A 17,897-nucleotide genomic window follows, 5' to 3' on the forward strand; every position below is an offset into this window, starting at 1 on the left:
CAAATAATATTCCATTCAGTTTACTTCTTTTAATCCTATAATACTCAGAACCTCAGTACTGGATTCTATTATTGACTATGTTGAATAAATGTTTGAGCTATGGCTACGGCTGTCGAAAATGTTCTTGGAAAAACTGTTGCTCTTTGTTTTGACCGCTCATTTCTTAATATTGGTGATCCTTTTTAATGAACGGACTTAATTACGCGGTTTAGTTTATTTTAATCTTATAGTACTCAGAACCTCAGTAAGTAAGCACTGAATTTTATTATGACTATGTTGAATAAATTGTTGAGCTACTACGGCTGTCGAACATATTCTTAGAAAAACTATTGCTATTTGTTTTTACCGCTCATCTCCATTATTGGGTATTCCCAGTGATCTTTTATAATGAACGGACCTTATTACGCCATACTTCAAACTTTTTGGTATAATATTTCTTCTCGTAAGAACCCCTCTAATGCGAGGGTAAAGGCCTCCTTCAGAGATGACCACCGGTCTCTATCTTTGGCTACTTGCATCCAGTTAACGATATCGTCGGACCATCTTGCATGCGGTCATTGTCGTAGTATATTTATTTATTTATTTAAATAAATGTAACCTTTTAGTCGTAGGTAGGGAGTTGTGAAATATATATAGTGAAAAATAATTAATTATTTTGTATTGTAAATACAAGGTTTAATGAAATGTTCTCTTTTATCAGAGTGTATAAAGACGTACGTACCTACATATCTAACGCATTGAATTTGTCGTGTTGCAAGTATTAAGAGCAAGGTTAACAAGAATGTTATAAGCTCACTCGTAGACTAACAGTGCATGCCATTTCGTAAGAGTAAGATGAGAAATGTAGATATGTGTAGAGAATAATAAAACCTACCTTATTATATAGTAACTTTATATCCGTTGTTTTTTATGCTTTACACGTTAGCCCTTGACGGCTTATATGTTAGGTATATAACAGTTAAATACCTATTATACCTTGACTCCGTAAACGAACGCTAAATTGTTTGGTAGCATGTTTTTATTTGTATATTTTGAACTAGCCCTGGCTAAATCCTACCAAACAAACAAAAATTCAGAAATTAAAAATTTCCAACTTGTACCTGCCGGGAATCGAAGTCGGCACCTCCCACACTTTTCCAAAAGAAACCTTTGCCTAGCTGTTCCACTAATAGGTTGGGGATGATGGTGATACAGGTGTTATAAAAACACAAATGATGGCGTTAAAACTATCTATAAACCGTAATTAATTCACATTTTTTCAAAGAATTATTATATTTAATACTTTAATGATCTATGAATACATATCTAATCATACTATAAATCGATTTACTAGCAAATTAAAAACGCAGACTTCAAATATTTTATCGAGAGTAATAAAATAAAATAGAATTAAGGCTTTAATATGTAGCAAGCGCGGTTGGCCCGAAAGTTATTCGAGTGAGGAGCCAATGTATGCTGTAAATGCAAAACTTTTAGACTGAAAACAACAACAACAATAGACTGAGACCCCTTTTTGACTAGGCACTCTAAATTCTAACAGCATTTACGAAAATGTAATGTGAAAATTGTAAAGACAATATTTAAGTAATATTGACAGAAGTGTGTTATTATGGTATGTTATCAACACACCAAGTTTAATGTTTCTAACTCAAACATTAAACTTGGGTTATAGATCACTTTAGTGCCATTATTTATAATAATTATTCTTATAGCACATGCTTCATATTAATCATCAAACCAATTAAATTTCCACTGGCCTCTTCACTCACTTTGTTGATCTTTACAGAACAGTATAATTTTATTAGAGACGGTTTAAAACCAAAAGTACTAAAAGCACTATATGTTAAGCTCATTGCCAACCAAAACTGAATAAACTAATTCAGAGAAAAAAACTATTAGCGGAAACAAGCCAGGAGACCTTTCGTTCAGACCACGGCCTTATTATTAAAACCTATGAAGCGTATCATTGACATTTCCATTTAGTTTCCCACTAAATCTAATTTAATTGACTTGATGGTTATTACAAGCCAGTCTCCGCACTTAATCTACCTTAGTCTCATTTATAGTCTAAGTGTAGTTTGTAGTCTAAGTAATTTTTATTGCTTAACTGGATAAAACAATCATTAAGTAGCAGGACATTCTTTGACGGCCGATTGGCGCAGTTTGCAGCGACCCTGCTTTCTGAGCCCAAGGCCGTGCGTTCGACTACTGGAAAATGTTTGTGGGATGGGAATGAATGTTTTTCAGTGTCTGGGTGTTTATATGTATATTCTATGTACTTATGTATATAATTCATAAAAATATTCATCAGGCATCTTGGTACTCATAACACAAGCTACGCTTACTTTGGGGCTAGATACCGATGTGGGTATTGTCGTAGTATATTTATTATTCTCGTAAACAAACTGCAAACACACCAGGAAATCTTTAAAATTAAAAACTAACCTTTGGATGAATGACCAAGTTTTTTTTACTCATCACGTACGCTCTATTTGCTAATATTGTACTTAAATATTTACAAAACTTAATTTCAGAGACATGAAGGTCGTCTATACATTCATTGCATATAAAAATAGTAGTTTATCGCCCGCTAAACGGACCGTTTCTGTATCGTGCTGAAATTTTAAGTATACACGAAACGTATTTTGTACAATTAGTAGTTAAGACTGTTACAATAAGAATTTGGTTAACATATAACTCTGGAACTTCTACTTGTGTTCATATTCTTATAAATCTAGCTCATATTATGTAGCCGTCGAGTCATCACTGGCAACACACACTGGTTTAAGACATTGGTCTTAGGGCATTGGGGGATTACGGGCGAAATGATGTCCGGGAGAAAAATGCGGTAAATTAAAAACCTATATAAAGAGTTAAAGAGTTATAATTGGTAAACAAAGTGTTAATTTTGCCGGTTGCCTGGCAGAGATCGCTTTTAAGCGATAAGGCCGCCTTTGTATTCCACTCCAGTTTTTGTGTTTCTCTCTATTCGTCCTTTATTTTCCTAACTGTGTAGTGGTGTACAAATAAAGAATTTAAATAAATATATATTTTTTTTTATTTGAGCAATAAAAAACCATTACTCAAAGACATTTTGTTTTTCATTCGTATTCACCAGTGGTAATAATAATTAATCTCTTCATAAGTGAATGATACTTTTACGTTACAAAGTTTGATTAATGGTGTTAACAATAGAATATTATAGATAAGAGTTCTTTAACTGCTAAGTTTGTAGACAGAGACTCTACAAACCTAACATTTTCCCGTCCCGCGATTCGAACCCAGAACCTCGTGATGCTGAACATGCTTACCAACCAACTAATCAAGTTTCCCGAAAAAAATTCACAGTTGAAAATTTAAAAAAGGCTGTCGAGGTATTTTGGTCTGGGGTCTATTACAAAAGCATTTTTTGTGTTATTTCAATTATATCTTATAGTAAAGGCTTTGTTTAAAAGTGCTGACAATTAATTTCTTCATCATAATATTTGTTAAAATTACGTCACAATACTGATAAAACAACTCGCATCCTTATAATTACTTACTTACCTACTGTATATTGCGCGATAAATAAACCTAACCTTACGTTTTAAATAAAATTATATTGCTAGAGTTCCAAACATAGAGCTTGCGAAAGAACATCCGTCCATGTTCATTAAAACGCATCATTAATGGTCAATAAAAGCTATTTTAGCGTGTCTGTGACATTTCTAAATCAATTTAAAAGTGAAGATGTGTTTACGATGTAAATATTGACACACTTTTCTCATCACAAATTCAATCGCTTCTCGTTAACTTTTATACCGGACACAAACTGTGACCTTTAGGTGATAGCCGATAAAAATTAGATGCGTTCTCTGGCTGTTACTTAACCATATGTTGCAATAAAAAGAATTACCTATCCATTACATGATATTGTATGAGACAAAATATAGTTTTCTCGCGCTTGCTAGAAAAAAGCTTAGTTGTAAAAAGTGAAATATCCCTATTTTCGGTTGATAGGTACCCAACTAGACAACGCGCCAGCAAATTAAACCACAATAAAAGAAAATGCAGAATATTGACGGCCGATTGGCGCAGTGGGCAGCGACCCTGCTTGCTGAGCCAAGGCCGTGGGTTCGATTCCCACAACTGGACAATGTTTGTGTGATGAAAATGAATGTTTTTCAGTGTCTGGGTGTTTATCTATATATTATAAGTATTTATGTATATTATTCATATAATTATTCATCAGTCATCTTAGTACCCATAACACAAGCTATGCTTACTTTGGGGCTAGATGGCGATGTGTGTATTGTCGTAGTATATTTATTTATTTATTTATTGGTGCCGATTTTTTGTACACAAATTTCTAAACTCAATTGACAAGTCTAAAAGTAGTAAGTAGGTACTATCCTATTTCACAAAACTGAACATGTTAAAAAGGATAGCAGTTATTTTTATATCTGTTATTTTAGTTTGGATACGAGAGTATTGAGTTTTCCGCTCAATTTATTATGCTGAAAACAACCGGTATTTTGTTATTATGTGAGATTTGTAAGTTCTTTATAAATAAGGCAAGGAAGGTCTTTAAAGGAAAACCCCTGCAACCGCGCTTAGTTGTAGGTATATTTTTTTTATTTGTGAGTGGAGAATAAATATACTTACGTACTTTTGTTCGCAAAGACGATTTATCCAACTCTCCTTCGACATAAATATTCGTTACCAACCCAAACAACCTTTTGCGCCCGCTATATCTTTTTTTTTTTAATAAATATATGTACATTACATATAAAAATATAATTAATATTTTTATGAACATTTTAGAAAAATACTTATAATTTGACGTTCGAATGGCGCAGTAGTGGGAATCGAACCTACGCCCTTGGACTCAGAAAGCAGGGTCGCTGCCCACTGCGCCAATCGGCCGTCAAAATCAAAATATAGGCCGGTTCTACAGTCTTTCAAATACGTACCTTTATTTATCTTTAGAAAATCAGATGAAACGGTCTACAGCCTTATTGGCGTTCAGCTGCCGTGTCACCCGTGGTCACAGTCCGCTGGCCACGGCCTTCGTCCCGCGGTTATGACGGAATGACCATTATATAACGGATAAGCAGACTCACGCGGAATTCAATCTAGAAACTTTATAGGTGTATCCATACTTAATATTAATATAAATGCAAGGCGATAGATCTTGACGCGTTCTTGTTACGCGATTACTCCACCAATCACGAATTGATTGTTATATATTTTTTTGTTTGGTAGGTACGTCATACGAAATTGCTTTAATGCTGTTTGAAAAAATCTAATAAAAATAAAAATCGTGTTGGTTTATAGTTTCCTTCATTATTTTTTGTACCTTTAACCAAATAAACGGATAATCAAAATATGAATGGATGTCATAACGATGAAGTCGGTTTTATATTTTATCAAAATCCCAGGATGAATTGATGCTATGCTTTTTTTAGTGTTCCCTGTATAAAATTATTTAAATAATCCTCTGAAGAACATTATTTAAAGAATTATTTATTTTACAGAATCCTCATTAATCTACAGCTAAATCATAAGAATGTCCAAATTTAGGCGGGGAAAGACAGTTTTATATAATGAAAGTCCTATTTTTAATAATAAGTTAATGATTCTGAACACTACGGTGTTTGAACATTTGCCTAACGCTGTAATCAAGTCAAAAGCTTAACTGGGCGTAAAAGAATGCAAGATCGGTAGGTCACGCTCGACTTATTCATAATATAAAACAGTCGGTATTTAAAACGATGGACTGGACCAGAATGTACGATTTCCCGATTTAAAAATAAGTACAGTAGGTACCTATCTAATTTGAAAAAAAAATGTTTCAATAACATGCAGTTGCGTATATGTTTTTTTTATTATTGGAATTCCGGGACAAACAATCTTAAACTTACAAAAAATTATTTAAAGTCGTATTATAAAAATACTTGCATGCTTTAAAAGCTTTAAAAGCATTTCGTTAGTCAATAACATTTACTAAGTGTAACTTATAAGTAATAGACCCACTATTCGTCCGATCCCTCATGTATTAAAATTTTCGCACATTGAGATTGTTCAGTTAAAATGGAGGTAGGTATATAATATATATATTTTACAAACAATTAATGTACAAATATTAATTATACTTAGGTACTAGAAATCCTAGAAGATAAAACTTATGAGGATGCACAAGTGTCTTGAGTAATTTTTATTTATGAACTGATTTAAATGGCTATGTCTACGTAATTTTTTTTCGTAAGTATTACCTAGTAGATATTTAATTACTGAGCTTTTTGTGACAGAGCTCGTCCGGCGACGTACTACCTACCGCCGTGCTTATATCTGCCGCTAAGCAACATTGCTGTTTTCCGGTCTGAATGTCTTGTTTGCAGATGTTATTTTATCCACATAGGGCTTAGCACCTGGGCAGGTACGTCTCGGATGGATTGACATAGCACTTTGTGTCGTTCGGCATTTCTTGCATGCCCTGTTAAGTGTTCCTCCATTCATAGGTGATGGTTTTCCACTTATCATCAGGTAGGCCATCGGCGTCGTTTTATTTTGAAAGCACCCTGGACATCCACGTTTTCTATGAAATGAAATGAATGAATGTTATTTACCTATGAAATCAGTAAAAAATGATTCCTTTTCTCTCTCTTTACAGCAATGTCGGCCGATGGGTCGACGACAGACATTCACGGACTACTCAACGATACTGGTAAGTTTGAAGATACTTAAAAATATTAAATAAATAGTAGTTTTTAGTCGGAAATTTATAATTTTTGTATAATTATTTAATAAAGCGCCATCAAGCGAGGTCATAAAAAATACTACTAATATTATAACTACGAATATTTTATTAGCGCCATCTATGCAAAACCTCTAACACTACTTCGTCAAATTTACGTCTCAACGCCATCTATGTAGTACTTCGTTAACTACCTTCTGAGTTTATTTACTTAGTTCATAGAGTATTTACTAGATGGCGCTTATCAGATTATTTTGTCTAATATGTGCTCTAGATGGCGCTAGTAGTTCTTAAAATAAGTTATTACTTTCTTTTAACTGGATGGCGCTAGTAGCTTTCAAAATCGGTTATTTATTTCTTTAGTAATAAAATATAATTCACGGAAGACAGGTTTCGGCTCGGAGTTACTATAGTAGGTATAATAAGCGCAGTCCGGATAGAGACGTCTATAGCTCTGGGAATGGGTTCTTTAAACTGCCCGTCACTGCTATTACCTACTTATTAATATTCCGCTGATTTGCGATTATGATGACTTATCAAAAAAATTTTTTTACCAAAAGCCTGCCAGTGCTAACCTTTCTGGAAACAGCGTGGAGTAGAGCCCTCTGGCTCTGTCCTATGAGAGAGATGGATGTGCCAAGAAGTAGGAAAATATAATGCTGATTTTTACCTACCCTATTGCCTAACGTTTAGTTTTATATTTTTGGACGTTTTTGCTTCACCATCACCAGAATAGGGCCTAATGATTAAAAGAGTTGAGATCTTGCAAAAATGTGTTTCCAGAATCAGCTGTTCCATCCTTACGGCTGATGTACCAACCGAAATGAGATATGAATCCCCCTAGGCATCTTTGGTTAAAATATTTTATTCCCAATTAGTTCTAGATCTACTTATCAGTACCTACCTACTAAACAATCACGTTTCTTCCAACGTGAAATCGTACTCAAACGCAAAACCCGTTATCGATTAAAAATCTGAATAGCGTATCGTATACCTACATTACCTACGCGTTTAGGTACTTTTATTACATCAGAAGCTGAGTATTAATGACGTCTTGAATTTCCAATTTTATGGTCATTCGGCATGCCGGGTATATCCAAATACCTACCTCCTATCAAATTATGAATATCGCGTAAATTAGCACTTTACATTATATTAATGAAAGTAGGTACAAACTTACTAGGTACCTACCTGCTGGTAAAACTGACGTTTTTGTATGACATCATTTGTTCTTTACGTCAGCTAATAGGGCTGCCGCTCTACTAACAGGTATTTTATTTTATGAGTTTCAACCATAAAGATAATATGACTATTGTAGACTACTACTATTCCACACCTTGTGAGATAAAATAGGTGGGTACCTAGGTAGGTATCGTACCAAACTTTGTTTATTTAATCATACTTGATGGGTTTGTTTTGTTTTATAATCAATAAATATACCTATGGTTGTCAGATTAGGTTCTTAAGTTTTCTACTGACGTGGAATCTTACAATTTATAATGAATAGAATTCTACTTATTTCCTCTCCCATCCCTGCACAGCTAATCGCTTAGTACCTATAACATCGTTATAGTTTCTACTTTCGCTTGAATAGCTGGCACGCTTTGATAGCGGCCACAAATTAATGACCAAACGCAGGCGTCGCGTCGCGTCGGCAAGTTCAAAGACTCGACACGGACTGCTGTACACGTCGCAATACGGAGGATTCAATTGACAAATTAGTTTTCCGTTGTTACATTATTGTAAATATATATAAGAAAAGTGTGGTACCTACTAGGTACATGATAAACTATACGTTCCTACAAGCCTATGTACCTTATTAGATATTCCTTACATCATATGTACCTAGGAGGTACCTAATAACTATTTAGGAGATACAAAGCGGAATAGTAGTAGCATGATCGTAGTAGGTAGCATGATAGCAGTAGTAAATGTGCACACAATCGTGGTGATTGGGTTTCTCCTTCACAGTTCTACCACTTTAGTGCCTTTAGTTGCATGAAACTTTTTAACTGTCATTTCGGATAAGAGTAGCAAAGTTGTGGAATGCCTATCCGGTAAATGATTCCTGCCGCGTTTAACAATTTATTACCTTTAAGGCAAGAGTGAATAGGCATCTTCTAGGCAAACGTGCCACGACCTCGGCCTTCTCATTGCTTTCCAGTTTATTTTCTTTGTTGCAAGGACGGTAGCTTAAAACCATCTGAGGGGTTGTTACAGCGTCACCGGCAAATGAGGTGAGAAGAGACCTAGAGCTTGAAGACATCGGGGGAGCCCGTCCGGGTGTCGGCAGAAGTCTCGTCTTGCAATTCGAGGCGTCGTTTTCGAGTATGGAAATAGTTAAACATGGGCGTGAAGTGGATTGATAACATTGTGTGAAAGCTCAAATTTGCCTCCAATAATTCTTTAGCTCGTGTTTTCTCAGAACCTTTGTAAAACAAAAATCAGAAGTACAGGATTTGCAACTCTAAATTAAACGTCTTTAGGTGTGTTTACGTTACCAATACTGTATATAATAGAACTGAATTCGTTCTCAATAAAATAACACGTATAGCTGGCCAACGTATACTGAACTGCCTCCTTGGTTTAGAGGTTAGCTTTTTCGGTTGGCGCAGTGGGCAGCGACCCTGCTTTCTGGGTCTAAGACCGTGGGTTCGATTCCCACAACTGGAAAAATGTTAATTGTGTGATGAACATGAATATTTTTCAGTGTTTGGGTGTATTATAAGTATTTATGTATTTATTATTCATTAAAATATTGATCAGTCCTCTTAGTACCCATAACACAAGCTACGCTTACTTTTGGGCTAGATGGCGTATTGTCGTAGTATATTTATTTATTTATTATTTACTAGCTGTTGCCCGCGACTTCGTCTGTGTATCATTTTGTTTTTTGATGTGGCATTAAATTTAGTTGTAGATCTAAAAAAAAAAAAATAAAGTATGTAGTATCGCTAAGCCTTAAATGAGGGGTTTGCTGTTGTCCGCTGAGGAGTTCTGTCCTCTATCTCCAACCACAGTTTGGGCAAAATTAAAAACATATTGATTATTTTTGTACTATAACCTCTATTGTACGAAAATAATAATTTAAATCAATTATAATTTGTCAGATTTATGGTGTAAAATCGTCAAACACTAACCGAGCTTAATGTCGGGATAAAAGTATTCTATATTACTTCTAACACTTCCAAGAATATGTGTACAAAGTTTCATGCGGATCGGTTAAGTAGTTTTTGCGTGAAAGTGTAACAAACAAACTTACATTGATATTTATAATATTAGTTGGAATTATTATAAACTGTAACTGAAACTGTAATGGAGTGTGGTGGGTCTATGCTCTATACCCGCTCTCTCACGGGGCAAATAATGATGATGATGACTTCCAAATTGACCCAACTAATCCCTATTAATCCCTATAATCTTGTTCAGGCTAGAAATGTTATACCCACACCAGTTATGAGGTAACTCTATCACTTCAGTAATCCAAATAAAAAAAACTACCACTCGCCTCTTACCACAGGAGTTTTATAATTGTAATGCAATAGTGATCGCTTACATGAAAATTGATATTTTTCCCTTATAAGGTTTCGAATATTTACCTACCTCGCTGAAACCGCACTAAAGCGATACCACATTCCTACCTACTTGTTTACTATGGGGTTGATAGTACCTTTAATGAAAGAAAGAGAGAAGAAAGAAAAAATGTTGTTATTTTTGTAACAGCATTGGGTGGTGGGAATTGAAGGAGTGGTGTTACGAATTGGTAAGTACTAAGTTTATCATAATATATAAGGGGGGAAGTTGTCGAAAATCGTCTCAGATGGTAAGGCATTGATAAATGGAGACCGCAATGAGGTCGATAACTAATGCCTCAACATTTCCGTTCCTAAAACTTGTAACTGTTGAAGTAAGTGAGCATTGTGAACACAGATCAGAGATAATATACTTAAAAAAACAGATGTCCAAGATAAAGTAAAGCAAAACTGAATCGGCCGGATACCGGAACCCTCCTAGTACGATAACCATTAGTTGAAGAAGATGTATATAATAATTACCTTAAGCAATCTGAATTTCTAATGATAAATATTTGATAGCCTAGTGGTTAGGGCTTCGGCCTTCCTTTCAGGGGGACTGAGTTCCGTCTTCGGTAAGCACCTCTAACTTCTCAGATTTATAAGTGTTTTTAAATATCACTTGCCTGATGGAAAACATCGCGAGGAAACCTAAAGGGGTAAATAAGAGTTCTGTATAGACGAGACCAGTGTTCTGGAGTGTAAAATTTCGATTAGTGTAAAGATGATAATAAAGCAGTCCAAATACGGTGCTATGCTACTGTTACGATTATAGATTTACTGAGCAAGCAGCTAAGTGTAGGAACCAACCAGTAAATCTTAAAAAAAAAATATACAAAAGTACCGACATATAGATTTTGTAATATATGCTACCTGACTGTACCACTCATGACAATCTTTGAAGACATACCAACAACAAGAAAATGTGCCAGAGAATAGAGATAAGCCTCGACTAAAGATAATACTACATGGAATTCAAAGTTTTCTTTTTACCACCGCAATAACATTTTTTACTGGGAAATCAAAAAAAAAAAATAACTTCATCAATCATTTCATTGAATAAATGAAAAAATTACTCAACCAAAGTTAACAAAGTTAATTTATGAACCGAATTCTTCCCCTAAGCTAATGTGAAAAAATAACCTTGGGACCGTGTCAATTTAGAAATGACACAAAATATGTCTCGTAATATTTTACAAATGAAGCCAGTACCTACTTAAATCTGACCTTTTCAAGGATACCTATATGTTAAACCGATTTTTAAAGCTCTGTAGAAAAAAACAACAAGAATCACGAGCTTAGAATTAGTGACGTCAATAATAATACTTAACTAAAGGTGTAAACAAAACTCACACAGGTATAAATTATTAATAACATTTTTTACAATAATATGATTTAGTAATATGTGCTATACTCTAAATATTTTGAGCGGTGTAGGTATTTCTGCTTTTTGAATAAACTCAGGATCATTGGCAATTTGTTATTGGCGTTAAATAGTCTATCGGTTATAGACACTTATATAATAAATGCGAAAATTCGTCTGTTTGTTTATTTGTAACCTTTGATGCCGACATATATTTACACACGTACCTACATATTTCTCGTACTTTTTACATCCGGGATTTACATCGTGTGCATAAATTAGACAGCTAAACCGATCCTAAGAAAGTTTTGCTTATATACCTATAGCTTGTATTCTAGTTATACCAAACTTGCATCCTTACAATCAAGTTCCCTTTTTTTATTAAAACAAACTTTGCGCATAGGATAACTAAAAACAAAAAACAAATGCAGGTGAAGTCGCGGGCAACATAATGTATAGTCGGCTATACAACATCATAAATACGACGAAGTCAGACCATGTCCAACGGGAAAACCCCTTAGGCAAATTTAGCTTAATAAAAAGGACTTCCACGAAAATCAATTACAGCGAAATATTGGAGAATTAATGTGGCTTTATCTCATCAACTTGAGACCGTTTAAAATACCGTTTAGAAGCGTAAGCCTTTAAATTATCCTGCATATTGATAGTATAATATCTAAAATATGAAATAAATTCTGGTTTTATCCACTCTTACTAGACACATACTATCACCATCATCATTATTACTTAAACCGATTGAAGTTCACAGCTGGACGTGGATCTTTTGTAGGGAGTTCCAATATCCACGGTCCTGGGCCGAATGTTTCCAACGGCTCCCAGCGACGTTTGATGTAAGTCTGTCCACCTCGTTTAGTTGGGTTCCCGACCAACGCTGCGTTTATCATAGCGGGGTCACCGTTCCAGCCATTTGGAACCCCATCGTGTATTGGTTCTCCGAGCTATGTACCCCACCCATTTCCACAAACTCGTACCCTTAATTTGTTGTTATAGCGGTATCAAGAATATACTGAAACCTTCTGTAAACTTCAAGTTTCTTACGGCCGGACGGACGGACATAAATACGGATAGTAGGGGCTAAGTAATAGGCTGTAGGGTGTAGGTATGGTCGTACATGGCACTTCTCGCGTACAGAACCCTTAAAGTAAGAATAACATAGAATGCATAAATTAAGCAGAAAATACCTACTTTAAATAATCGTCCACGCGCCAGGCGGAAATTCCAAGCAAAACTCGCCATATTCTGACAACACCGTCTTGCTGCCTTTAGAGCGGTTGTGCACTGCGTCTGATCCGACCCGATTGGACATGAATTGTTTATTTGAACCGAATATCATAACTGAATCGCAGTTGCCAACGCTAGTACAAAATGAAAAGAGATTTAGAGTTCAGCCAGCTACCATTCCATAGCTTCTCAGACAATTCCAATTCACAGGAACACAGAATACCCCAACAGAACCAAAGGGAAGTCTAGTCGCAGCGAAGTACCAACTTGTCATTGAATAAGACAACCTCTGCGTGCCAGTCCATAAAATTCTTACCAACTCTTTAGAATTCAATCTGCGTTTCTAGGAATAAAAAATATTTTTTGATAAGTCAACATATCGGATAGAAGCAGGCGTTACTTTTGCGGAAATCCACAATTTATTATGAAAATTAAGCTTAATTTGCTATACTCCGCCAACAGCAGGAGAATCTGTATAGTGTAATTTATAATTTCTTCAATCCGTATACTACGCGCGTTTCGCTCCGAATCCGGAGCATCCTCAGGAGTTGTTGGCTTTACAATGAATGGCACTTGCCGAGGATCTGTTTGGTGTGGAGTATACGGATTGAAGAAATTATAAATTACACCATACAGATTCTCCTGCTCTTCGCGGAGTATATCAAATTAAGCTTAATTTTAATAATATGATAAGTCAACAATCTAGGTATTATCTCGTACTCATATCTGATGCAGTGCACAAGCGCTCTTACAGCAACAACTTTAAAGCATTGAACCTATTTCGCCACGTCTAACAGTTAACACGTGTAGACAATGTTTTAGAAACAATACTCAATATCCCATTACTATTGTTGTGGTATGGTGTAACCCGCTGTTCCTTCAATTAAATTATCCACTTTGTTGCAAATTCGACCGCGTGTTCTATTTGTGTATGAATTGTGTAACGTTAGCGAATGTCGTAGTTTCCTACTTCACTAACTATTATAAAACAAATTCCCTTACCACGTCTGTCTGTCTGTCTGTACTTTTGGCTGTCTGAACGCGATATACCCAAACACTACCAAACTGGTTTTCATGAGGTTTTCTACAACTGCGCGGATTCAATGCTAAGATTTTTAATGTATTCACAATTCATTTATTTCAAGTAGGCCTAATATAAGCACTTTTGAAACGTCAAGTCTGTCTGTGTGTAGTGACTCTACCACCGGTTCGGAAGGCAGATTCTACCGAAGAAGCCGGCAAGAAACTCAGCAGTTGCTCTTTTCCAATATCAACAATTTATATTTTACATTTTAAAATTCATTTTTCTATCTTGTGAGAGATGAAAGCGGAACCGGATGCTTCCAAGCAACCTTGTCATTAAGAAATTCATCAATTCTATAGTAACCTCGCTGTAATAAATGTGTTTTAACACATTCTTTAAACTTATGCATTGGTAGGTCCAAAATTACTATAGGAATCGTGTTATAAAAGCGTATACTCAATCCCACAAATGACTTCTGCACCTTTCGCAGACGATATGCAGATGTCACTAATTTATGAGCATTTCTTGTGATTCGAAGCATAATAAAGGTTTTCTTTAAATTGGCTGATATATGAAGACGATATTGCCGTGTAGTGATGGCAAATCAGAATGCAGTTGTCAGTACTGCCGTCATAAGGAAAAAGGACACAACTATCATTTTTTCCGAAATTGAGTTATATACATATTCGGAATCAGAAAAAAAAGGCCAATCTGCCAATATTTTTTGTACAATTTTAGGAACAAGATTAACAAAAATACCGTAACCGTAAGCTTAAAAGGCACAACTGAGCTACTTTTCATGTTTGTGTACGTAAAAAGCTTACATCTGACTAAGTATCCCTCCTATCCCGCGGATGTCGTACGAGGCGACTAAGAAAATAAATAAAGCGGAGAATGGGCAGCACTATACTCTATGCTACTACTACCGTCTGCTGCGATCATCAACCCATCTGTCCAGCGTGGTGATTCTGGGTAAATACTTCGCGAGAGGCATTTAGTCAAGCTGTGGACTACTGTGGCTATTGATGATGAAGATGAGTGGTCGAAATTCAGGCCCACTGGGACCGTAACAGGATTGTGTGCAGCGAGAATAGGAAATCGGATCACTTTTCATTAGGTTTAAATTAATTTTAGTGCTGAAATACATATACCTATCTTTAAAAATATTTTTAATGTACCAAAAAACAGACTTGCCCAAATACCCCCTAAACGGTCAAATCTAGTGGCGTGCATACAGGGTATGCACAGGGTATGCACTAAGCGGGCAGATGATATGAAAATAAAAAAAATCTCCAGTACGGGTTATAAAAAAACATAAGGATAGGCATCGTAAGAGGTATAAAAAGCCTACCCTAAAGTTTTTATAAGTTGTACTGGAGATTTTCTTCATTTTATAGCATCTGCATACCCTGTGCATACGCTCTATGCACGCCACTGGTCACATCAAACCGGGATTGCAGGACAATAGGAATTAATTATGCGTTGGTCCACGTTTGATTTATATACATTTGGTTTATACCCGCGGTAAACGTTAAATAATATCGTATGCAATAGAAATCCATGCAGATTTGAGTACATACATTTAGTTATATTGTAATTATCAAAAATTATAATATGAATAATCAATCGCAACGTAAATATTATTTATTAATAAATTGGTAGTGTGTTTAATTTCATATACGCACGCATTAAGATTACGTCTCTGTCGATAAACAAGTCTCTAAATGAATAAATATGATGTTTGTACCTACGTCATTTGAGCTATTACTATACGCATAAACAATAATACTTATTTATCAAATAGGATAAAATCTTTATATTCTAAATACGCTCACAATTATAGTCCAAGAGACCGCCGCCGGCGAGACCTAAAGTTATCAAAATTTAAACTGTTACATGATATCATCATCATCATCATCAGTTCAACCGGTTGAAGTCCACTGCTGGACATAGGTCTTTTGTAGGGAGTTCCTAAGTCCACGGCCTGGGCCGCTTGTATCCAGCGGCCACATACCTAATATGCAGACAATGAATCACTGCGTCACTGTTTTTATGTTTCTCTATCCATCCATACTATATGTTCTAAGTACGGCCACGTTTTTAATAACGGCAATCAGTTATACCTTAGTGACACTTATATGAAATGAGTGAGCTTACTCAAATAACTGATTATATTTTTCATCAGTATGTTAAGAGTGGTGAAGGCAAATCAGAATACACCACCATCTTCTCGTATGAGAAGGATGTCGTACGAGGCGACTAAGGGATTAAAACGGAGAACAAGTAGCAGCGTCTGTGCCACTACTACCATTTGCCACGATCATCAACCCGTCTGCCCAGCGTGGTGATCATAGGAAAACTCGCCTGTTGAGAGAGGCCAGTTGACTGTTATAGGCAAGATTATGTTATAAGGTCTAAAGATTTAATCTACAAAATGCCATCGAAGCCTTCCTCAGACCTTTAAAAGTACCTATATCCTTGAAAAAAACCTACATTATACAGTGTAACTAAATAAAGATTAGATCACATTTTAATAAACAATAGGTAGTTGTTGATGGAATTATCACTATTTTTCCTAGTTTCAACTTAATTATAAAATTATAATTAAGTTGAAACTAGGAAAAATAGTGATAATACATTGTAATAAGATGGTTCGGTTTTCCCTATTTAAGTAGCCTACAATCCTAATATAATACAATTCGGTAGTGTTTTTGGTACTTTGAACTTCTTACTCGCAGTAGCAGAACAACAGATTGGTGTGATATTTTACGTTACTTGCCAGAGAGCACAGCAGGTTACGTTAGATTAGGAACATGTACGGGCTACCTGCTAAAAGATAAATCTAAGCGCAGTCCTGGGAGTACTAAAAGCAGTATGATTTTAATATTGTTCACGTTATGTTGAAGAATTTTAATCCTTATATCATAATATTATAAACTGTAATTTCAAGTAATACTGCTTTAAGCGATGGTAGTAAGGTACCTGTATAACGGACTCATGCTAAAATAGTTGAACGGATTGTGAACTGTTCCATTCAATCTAATCCAGAAATACCTTTTATATGTATTTATTTATTCAGAAGAAGATTATAATGTGACCGTGTAAAAGTTTTTGTCCTTCTTTTACGCAGTAACTCTCACTTTTATATCATATTTCGGGAATTCTAAAGTTATATGCGGGTGATACCGCGAACTAATTTATTCTCTTTCTATATTTCTAAATATATATTAGATAATAATAGGAAAGATTTGTTTGTTAAAGTAATCGGGACACTTTGTAACTACTAAAAGGTTTTCATTACTTTTTTAACGTTAGAAGAAACACCAGAGGCTTCTTTTAATAAGTAGATACTAAGGTAATAATGAGATTTCAGTCTAAAATAACAGTAAGTATTTATATTGTGCGTGGTTGTGCGATTATTCCAAAGAGGCTGGATTGTTTTTAATATAAATAGCTCTATATTATTAATATCAAATAAACTGAATCAAGCTACAGGGGGCATGATAAAACCAATGTCACGACGTAAGATGTAAGACCCTTGACTCCCGAACGATAAGAAGTGGAAACGTTCCGAACGAGACGTTTTAATCTTTCTGTGGCATGTGAAATTCCGCGTGAGATTGCGACTACTTGTTTACTGAAAGATTTCTGTTGTAGATATGACTCTCTCTTGGTATCATCATTAACAACCCATCACCGGTCTACTACACGGCTAGCATGGGCAGGAGACAATTATCTCCCCGGGGATATGATACAAATTTATGTTCTCCCACACACAGCTTTATCAACTCTTAGAGCAATGGCGCACAAATGGAAATAATACCTAAGGATACCAAGTAATATAAGTGTAATTATAAACGGGGGTGAACTTTCCTATTCCATGTTCCCGTGCTTTAGCAGGTGGACAAGTTAATGATGTCCCCTGTCAGGGGTAAAATCGGGGGATGTAATTTTTGTCTC

The 17,897-nt window shown here is 35.4% G+C and overlaps 1 protein-coding gene across 3 annotated transcripts in view; it reads left to right on the plus strand.

Moving 5' to 3' along the window:
- Positions 1-17,897, plus strand: part of LOC120626182 — a 218,095-nt gene that overhangs the window by 110,943 nt on the left and 89,255 nt on the right. For all 3 annotated transcript variants that reach the window (XM_039893553.1, XM_039893554.1, XM_039893555.1), the window contains one exon: positions 6,653-6,706. In XM_039893553.1, the coding sequence (XP_039749487.1) occupies positions 6,653-6,706 (54 nt within the window). The remainder of the gene's footprint in view (positions 1-6,652; positions 6,707-17,897) is intronic.

The sequence above is a fragment of the Pararge aegeria genome, chromosome 9, assembly GCF_905163445.1.
Source record: "Pararge aegeria chromosome 9, ilParAegt1.1, whole genome shotgun sequence".
NCBI classification, from domain to species: domain Eukaryota; kingdom Metazoa; phylum Arthropoda; class Insecta; order Lepidoptera; family Nymphalidae; genus Pararge; species Pararge aegeria.